This window comes from Drosophila guanche, unplaced genomic scaffold (genome assembly GCF_900245975.1).
Source record: "Drosophila guanche unplaced genomic scaffold, DGUA_6, whole genome shotgun sequence".
Taxonomy (NCBI): Eukaryota; Metazoa; Arthropoda; class Insecta; order Diptera; family Drosophilidae; genus Drosophila; species Drosophila guanche.
In genome coordinates this window covers 373,787-382,987 of record NW_022995746.1, presented here as the reverse complement: position 1 = coordinate 382,987, position 9,201 = coordinate 373,787, and the positions used below count along the sequence as shown (strand labels likewise).

Here is a 9,201-nt window from a genome sequence, read left to right as displayed (position 1 = left end):
TTCAAGCCTTATCTTATCCGCTTCGTGTACGTACCCGTTCCCCTGCCATCCCGCCTCTTTCGTTAACGACCCATAACTGTGTCAACGGCATATTCGCGTGTGTGTGAGTGCTTTCGTACGCGGTTGTGTGTGTGTGTGTGCAATGAGTGCATCAATTGATAAGCAATTTATTTCAATTTAAATATAATTCAATTTAAAACAATCTGTGCATATCACAACCCAAAATCGTCTTAAAATAAAATGTGTAAGCCTTGAAAATAGATCGCATAATTTATGCATATCTTATGTTTCCGCATTTTTTTTTAATTCATAACGAAGCAGCTGCATCAACAGCAGCAAAAACAAAAACGGGTTTTTGTTTATTTTTTCAAGACCACCACCGAAAAACAAAAAAGAACCGCTCCAATCAGCTGTTGGAGAGCGGCTAGCAAAAAAAAGAGAGAGAGAGAGAGCGAGCTGTGTGTGCGCGCCAAAAACGGCACTTGAACGCACAGTGTGTCAAAAGCCTGTGAAAGGCTGATGAAAAACCTTCTTAGCAAAAGGAAGTTAAAAAAAATCTACTCCTAGTGCAGGTAAGTGCCAGTTTTCCGAATTGGGAAATTATAAACGGATTTAACTGTCTATTTTATTTCCATTAAATGGAATTTTAACTAAGCAAAAATCAAAATATTTTACGACAGTTTCTATTTCGGCTTCAAGTCCGTTGTTATACGCGTGTGATCCCATCAAGCAAAAAGTGAAAAAAAATAGAAAAAATAGTGCAAAATGAGTGATAATTCGCCGGATACGCCTGCGGAAGGAGCAGCACCGCCAGCAGAAGCAGCAGCAATGGAAGAACCCGAGCTGGCAGTGGCTGCTTCAAAGATACCAGGGCCCAGCACTCGCTCGAATATACCCACGCCCGCTGCCTCCATGACGGGAACAGCACCACCCGCCAGCAGGCTGAAGGCGCCCTCCAACTTCGGCTCCACGAGCTCCATTAGCTCCGTGTCGAAGATCGGGAGACCCTGCTGCAATCACACAACGCCCAAGTCGGGACCACCACCCAGAGGTGAGTTTATCTCAATGTTGTCTGATCTTTTAAGTTTCAGATGTGTTGTGCGGGTTGTGATACAAATTTGGATTGAAAATGCATACATAGGTCTATAAGTGTGTGAGGGATGTGGAACTTTCTCGTTATTATATTTTCCGGTAAAAGATATTGCTGGGAAATATTTAAGTAGTATATCCAAGTAGACATGCACCATGAGAACACCCTCCTGTGAGAGGTAGCATTTGAAAATCAAAGAACATTTTTACTTTTACTCCAATTACTTTGAATAAAGAAACTGTGTGATGTGTTGTTAGGAATAATTCTGTGGATTCTCGGAAAACATTATTGGGAAACGTGAGCTTTGGACCATTAATCATTTAAAACTAATTAAGAACTGTTTGCATCTTTATTGTCCATTTCCTGATACCCAAGCAATTACAATTTTACATTGAGTTTTATAGATCTGTAGTTGGAAACCAATTGGTATGAGTAATATCTGTGTGGTTTTCCGAAGTGAAGGATTTACGACTTAAATTGTAAACTAGAAAGAAAAAAGAAAATGGTCTCAGATTACAAATTCCAAGCTCTTCTGTATTTCACTATTCGAAAGATTATTCTTGTATTCTATTAATTTCTACTACTAATAAAAGTAAATCTACATTTATATCGTAATTTGAGCCCTTAAAGACCCACATTTTCAGAAGAAAAGGGACTCATCCACTTACTCACATGTCTAGTCCGATCTACAGCTACATCGTTTCCCCATCTTCGATTTTCGTCATTTCATTTCAAAACTGCACTTAAATGTGCAATGTATGTTTCCATCTGGGCTCAATCAATTCAGCTGTAATTCCGGTTATAAGCGACTAAAACCACTTACAGGAGAAACACCCACGCCATGTAGGCTATGTGTCTCATAAAACTATACATAGAATAGTATATAGAGGCAATGATCTAATGGAAATGATGATGATGATTACGACACACCCACACACTTGCTGAAGATACAAAAATATAAGAGAAAAAAAATATACTTTGAGTGCATTTTTATTGCATCACATTTGACCTCCTCCTGACATTATCAAAGCGAATCTGAGAAGAAAAACAAAGGCGATCCGAAAAGAACAAAAAATGTATTAGGAGAAAACCTCAAACCAGCCTCTATGCTCCTGGTTCAACTTCGTTTTGAATTGAGTTGTAGACCGTTTTGTAGTTCCCACCATCAACTGTTTTGTTGTGCCAACAAATATTTTACTTAATTATTAACAGCACTTGAAAAACTCCAACGCACAAGACGGCAGGCAGTAGACAGCAAAAGCAAACAAACAAATTGCCACTCGCCCACTCTCTGCTGCCGGCCACTCTCGATTATAATTATAGACCACCGAAAAAGTGTAAGGAGAATTATGGCCAATTAATTAAGTGGCAGCTACCATTTAATTGAGCCGCCTTTTGTGGCACATTTCATCAGGCACGTAATAACCGCAACACCGACAACCAATCGACCGCCGACCCACTAGCCTATATAGCAAACGATCTGTCTAACGATCCATCGATCAGCGGATCATGCGATGGGTTTTCTATTACACACACCGCTCCACACTACATCCAACAATTCACAGTCTCAATGCAACCGCAAAATCCATGGCAGGAAGGGGACCGGTCGGGGATTTGGCCAAAATAAAAATAGAGCAACAACGCTGGCAATATTGTAACATATTTCATTGTAAACTGAATCACGAGCTCCACCATGCAATACGCTCGTACACGCATGGATATTTACACTTTCAAGTACAGTGCATTGCAAAATGATATGACACTCACGAGAGCCTTGAAATTTATGAGATGACTCTGCTCCTTTTGCGACTTCTACACCATGAATAGAATTTAAGTTTATTTTGCTTATTGAATTTTCTAAATCGAGAATGTTATTTATGTGGTAGAAGCAATTAAAATAATTGTACTGTAAACAAAAACCAAAGAATTCCCTACGAATCTGTTGGAAGCTTTATGATAGATGATCGAATCTCAATAATTTCTACAACCTTCCCTAGACTACCGAAACGTACTGTCTCTACCTTTGTGTATGGATGTGTGTGTGCATCTGTCACTCATTTCATGCCATTTCATGGCACCGGACTCTCAATGTCACGCGAATGAGACGACCTGCGGACCGGCCGGCAAGTCTCTCTCTCTCTCTCTAACTCAACGTCTCTCGATTTTTCGCTTCCCCCCTCTTGCGCTTTCTTATAATTGAATTTGTTCTGGCGATGACACAGAATTTGATGTTCTAAATAGGCACACACAGACACACACAAATAGATACAAAGCAAGATGTGTCTGTGTACCTAATTTTTTCACTGCGCATTTGTGATGTCTGGGTTCCGTTCTCTTCTTGTTTCAGATCAAACTGATCTCTCTTCTCTCCCTGTCTCTCTCCTTGTGGTCTGTGTGTCTGAGACCGGGACTCGTGGATGAGCTTATGTCACTTTTATTGATTTCGATCGGAACAGAAAGTGGGGCCACGCCGGGGCCACTCTCCCTCTTTGCTTCTCCATAAAACTGAAAGCTCATTTGTCTTGGACTGAAGATCGTATCTCTGGGGCCTAATGGATGAGCGCTGTCTCGAAAGAGGATTACTCCGTTAGAGTCGGCTTTGTTTTCGTTTTCAGTGGGAGAGTAAACATTGATGTTTATATTGACTAACAATATTTGTTTTGGGCATTAACTATAAGGATGTTGGACAATTGATGAAGTTGTCAGAACCTATATTGGAATTAAAGACACGTGGGGGATAAAGCACTTAAATGGAATTAAAGTTGGTAAAACTGTTAATGAGAATGTAATAGAGGGAGGAAGTGTTCTCAGGTGTTTCTTGATTTTATAAATGACATTCATTTATTTGCATTTCCGCCCAATAAATAATGGTTTTATCTCTTATTTTTCTTCCTCTAAAAACAGTTGAACTACTCCTGACCCTGGAAGATGTTTAATCAAACACATTCGCTTTAGATTAGTAATCTTTTTTCAGAGCTATGCATAAAAATAATTTACTTTGATTATCGCATTCCCTCTTTTAAAAACTGAATCTCAGGTCTAAAGATGTGAAAACAAAACAAATTTAGAAACGCTCTGCAAAGTTACTCAGAACTTGGGCATGGAAATATTTTTAAGGGCACATTTATATCTCAATCTATCATTGACTCTTATCGCATACATATGTAATGCTGGAAATGTTTTGTTAAAAATGTTTCTGCACTTATGAGAAAAGGGAAACTCCATTAAATTAGTATTCCAAAAAATTCTCCACTGAAATCGCGACACAGATCTCCATAGATAGATTATAAATCTTGACTTATCTCTTTAATGAGTTTTCTGATTCATTCGTGTCTTCATTCATGGCTAAAACCTAAAAGCCCAAAGCCGTTAAGACCTAGACAGCCACTTATTGGGGCGCCAGTCTGGCGATCAATCATTGCTCCCTTCTGATATTGTAAGGAAAAGCCCAGAGAAAACAGAAAACATTGTAATGGTAACGTGGCCATGTGGCAACACTTTTGTCGGTACGAGTAGCTCTGAATTTGATTGCAAAATTTATTAAGCTGTCTACTCTGTCCGTGTAAAATAAAAAGTAAAAACATACAAAAAAGAAACAACAATTCTTTTTACGCCACTTTTTTTACGCGTGGCCCAACCAACACACACAGATGAAGCTGAGCGGAGCGCAGGCCACACACACAATGGTCGCTCTCCCAACACTCCACAACAGAGCTTGGGTTTTTGCAAGCTCTCTCTTTGTTGGCGCGCTCTCTCAACTGTTGCAAAGCTTGCGGTGCTGTGCTATGTGGAGAGAGGCCAATTTAGCTATTTTCCCCACTAAAATAGCGGCAAGTGGGAATTATAGGTATTTTGCAAGAAAAATGAAGCATACTTAAGTTCAGCCCCAGAAGACGATATGTTTGATATGTACCACACTAGATCAATAAAAATATCGTTACACTACTCTATCATTTTTTTAGGCGCCCACAATATTTTCTGGCTTTTTCTAGCTTTTTTCAGAGTTTTACTTAGCTTTTTTTATGACCCGAAGAGTTGTCAGCACTGGCGGTGCGCTGCCATGTGGCTGGGCTCTGCTCGAACTTTTTTTGTTACTCCAACGACTTCTCGCGATACGGACGTGTTTGGCGCGCGACTGCGGCTCAGATGGCAACCAATTGAACTCGATCGGCTCTATACTATAGCATCCATATAGTGACAACACTCAAACGAAAATTGACTCAAATCCAGAGGCACATTATAGCAGAAGCTGAACTTTATTTTGTTATAAAGCGCAGATAAGGTGATTAAATACGAAATATATATAAAACAATGAACTGTAAAAGCAAAAGTTTTGTGGCCATTGGAGAACGGCGAAAAACCGATGATTTTTTTGGGACATTTCCTTTTAAAATCCCAAGACTGTGTGTGTGTGTTTGTGTAATTTCCTTGACTGATTCCTGTAAAGTTGAATATGATCCCTTGATCCCTCTCTCTATATCTCTCTATGTCCTACTGTCCTTGCTGTTGTGTGTTAACACCCCAAAAAAGGGCAATTATTTATTTATGAAAATTGCATAGTTTTTTGCAATTTGCATTTATTTTATGCAGTTTTGTTCATATTTTCGTGAGTGACAGCCTTTGACCTTGTACCCAAAATGTATTCTTTTGTTAACATTGTGAAAATAATTGCCAGATTTTGATTTTGCTTTCATCGGCAGTCTGTTCGAGCTCATAAATATTTATATTATTTGTGTTTTTTTGTTCTCAGACAAGCCTAGAATATGTTTATTTTCTTTAATTATTTTTTATTGTATTTGCCGATAAGATATTGATTTTAGTTGCTCCGTGTGTTTATTTTTTCAACTATCTGTGCTCTAATTGGCAAGGTCTTAAGTTTCCTATCATTTATTTTTGTTTATTTTATTGTTTTTGGGGTTTGGCCCCTACGGGTCTGAGATAACTTTTTTGCAGGCTATGCAGAGGGTTGACAAATAAAATTTGTTGAGACTAATGGAGTATTAAAGATATGACTAATTTTTGGAAAGAAAATGTTTCCTTAAAAAATAAACAAAATGTATTCGAATGTTTAATTGTCCCTGGAAATTATTGCACGTTTCCAAAATGACTTGTTCAATAATCAATTGTATCTAAAAGTTGAGATCTATAGAACTGGTTTGTTAGGTGGTTCCCTTTTGCCCTTTGGCCTTTATGGCTCTCATCCAACGGCGACCTAGCCCCACTCCCACCGCTAACGTTGCAAATTCGACGAAACCAATTTGGGATTTTCCGCCTCTTGGCCGCCTGCCTTTTCCTGTTTACAGTCACTTTAAAAAGTCAAACGACATGTACTCGTAAATGGGACACCATACGCGTGTCCCCCAACCTCTCTCTCTCTCTCTCTCTGTCGCCTCGCCATTGAGTTTGCGTATAACCTTAAGGCATTCTATATCTATATATAATTAATATCTACGAATCCGTGCAACAACAAAACTCAAAACTACAACAAAAGTTTATTGCCGAAACGAATCCATTGGCCGCTTGCGGATTGTATTGAAAATTTGTGGTTAACCGCTAATTAGATATAAAAATGTTGTTATTGTTGAACACAAGTTGCAGCTGCAGAGATGGAGAGGTTAACAGAGAGAAGCACAGACAGATACAACATAAATATGCAGCGATAAATGTTGATTTCGAGCTATAAATACATTTTTTGGACGACTTTCACGGCGGCAATAATATTTGCATATGGCTTGGCCTGTCTGCTGCTTTAGTAATTGTTTTCTGCAATTTCTGTAGGGTTTTTTTACTCTTTTATACAGGGATTGTGGGCTATAAAAGGGGTATTAACCAGATCTTACTGGTGTAAGCAAAACTTATCTGCTAAATTTAGCATTTTGATGAGCTACTCACGAATCAAATATTTTCGCTTAAATTTTGCTTTATTAATTTCAATACATTTTTTTCTCTGATCTAGCTGTACAATTTCTTGTTTCGATTTCAGTTGTTTCTGGGCAGACAGATGTTACTTGTTTTTATCCAAAGATGCAGCTTCTCTTACATTTCTTCTCTTCCACCATAAATCTAAAAAAAACAAAACAAAAATGTCAACCAATGTTTTTTTTTATCTATTTGACCATTTATTCTTGCAGCAATTATAATCTCTTTACCCCAAAACTTATCCCCATTCCGAGACTGCTTTGCTGTTTAACTACTTTTGATATTTAGTGCACACATCCAAATAGCTTCATTTTTACTGTTTCTTTGTTTTGTTGTTTTCCTGGGTTTTGACGTCTTATTGCCATATCAAACAAAAGTTTCAGCTGCCGGCTCCAACACTCTATGCAAATTTCAAATTTTATATTAGCTTTTTGTGCGGTTAACTTTCTTTCCGTTTTCTGCGGATTGGCTTTCTTTTCTTTTGGCCACGTTCCGTTCGTTTGTTGTGGCATAACACGCACATTTTGTCTGTCAATTGTCTAAGCATTTTTATTGCGGATTCGGCCTGGCCAAGTGTTCACTTTTCTGTCCATTTGTACCTACATTTCGTTTTGTTTTTGCTTTTTTGATTTGGCTTTGCCTTTGACATTGTTATTGTTACTTGGTATTTTATCAGCGCTGAATATTTATGTGTTCTTGTTGTTATTTCTTTCTATCAGAGCCGGCACAACAACAGCGGCAGCGGCACAGGCCAGAGTCTGATAAGGCCAGAAATCGTGTAGAGAGAGAAGTAGATCGACGTGCAAAAAAAAATAGGGCTGTGTTTTGGTGCTGCCTGAAGCTCTGGAGAGGTGGACGTGCACCTGTTGCTTTTGTTCTTGTTATTGTTTTGGAATTGCCAGCACAAAATGTGGCAAATCTTATCTCGGGGCATTTAAAATCGCTAAAGATCTACACAAACATTAGAGTGGATGCTGATTACGAGGGTGTCTTGTGCTATAATAGAGAGCATGGAATTTATTGTAAGTAAAAGGGAACTATAGCAAAGAGATTCAGAGATTCCCTCATTGTATATATTTGTTTATGTATTATTGTGTATGGAATGTGGGAATGAGAGGCGGAACTTTGTTATGGAAGAATCTAGAAAGAATGGTAGAAAGAGGAGACAGGGTGGGAGCAAAAAAACGATTAGCACTTTACAGTATTTAAGCATTCACAGCGTGGAAGTAAGCTCGCTGCTTACACGGCTTGGAAGTCTTCTGCGCTGCATACAAGCAGCCATGCTGAAATTTTCTAGAAATAAACTTTTTGTAAGACCTTAAGGACAGAAGCTTGAGCAGATGCCAGTGGCAGTCTTTCGAGAGATTGAAAGTGCGTACCTCTCTCTTAAAATATGGGATCTAAGGCATATTTTTGCCTAACTTTACTCTTTGAAAAAAGCCAAAACCAGGAAACCATTTTTCAGAATTTACTCAGATGGAAAAAATACCAATAAAAATTAATGAAATTGTTTAAAATGTTAAAAAATTTGTAAACAACGCAGAAAATTGAGTTCTATTGAAAAATATCACTAAAATTATTAAATAACTGAAACCTTTGCATAAGAAAACTAACATTCGAGCCAACAGTATATAAAGCGACTGCTTCTTACACAACTGTAACTGAAAATATGGAGACACACAAATGATAAATTTTACACATTTACGTACATACTTAGAATTACATGGGGACATATTTATATGGTATATAGCATGAAGATTACACAATCCACCTGTGCAAACTGGTGGGGGCGTGCCATAGTATCCACTTTTGGAGACATCGAGAGACAGGCCTTGACAGAAAGCTGCTGCTCATCCCATGAACAATAATTTTACACCGACTTCTGTGTGGACTATATACAATAGATACAGTAGAATATAGATTCGCCTATATTTTTGCTTTGGGTTTTACTCTGCTCGTAGAGGAGTGTGGCGTCATTCCGAGTCAATTTAGTTGGTTTGTTTACAGATCGCCTCCCCCTCTTGTTGGTTCTTTTTATTTGATTTCTATGTTTTTGTCTCTGTTTCTGTTTATGTTTTCGAATGATCTCAGCTTTGTGTTTGTTCTACAATCATTAGTGATCGTCGGTCCGCACTCGTGGGTGTCGTATGAGTAATGTTGCGCTGCTCTTTTCATCACGTATTCGCTTCAGT

The 9,201-nt window shown here is 38.4% G+C and overlaps 1 protein-coding gene across 17 annotated transcripts in view; it reads left to right on the top strand.

Annotated features, from left to right (window-relative positions):
* The first annotated feature begins 312 nt into the window (after window positions 1-312).
* Window positions 313-9,201, top strand: part of LOC117582007 (restin homolog) — a 30,160-nt gene continuing 21,271 nt past the window's right edge. For 5 of the 17 annotated variants that reach the window (XM_034269510.1, XM_034269505.1, XM_034269503.1 and 2 more), the window contains exons 1-2: window positions 315-572; window positions 681-1,051. In XM_034269510.1, the coding sequence (XP_034125401.1) occupies window positions 766-1,051 (286 nt within the window). In that variant the 5' untranslated portion in view covers window positions 315-572; window positions 681-765. Of the gene's footprint in view, window positions 573-680; window positions 1,052-5,171; window positions 5,373-9,201 lie in introns of those variants that run through there. The other 12 variants (XM_034269511.1, XM_034269512.1, XM_034269504.1 and 9 more) reach the window with 5 other exon arrangements.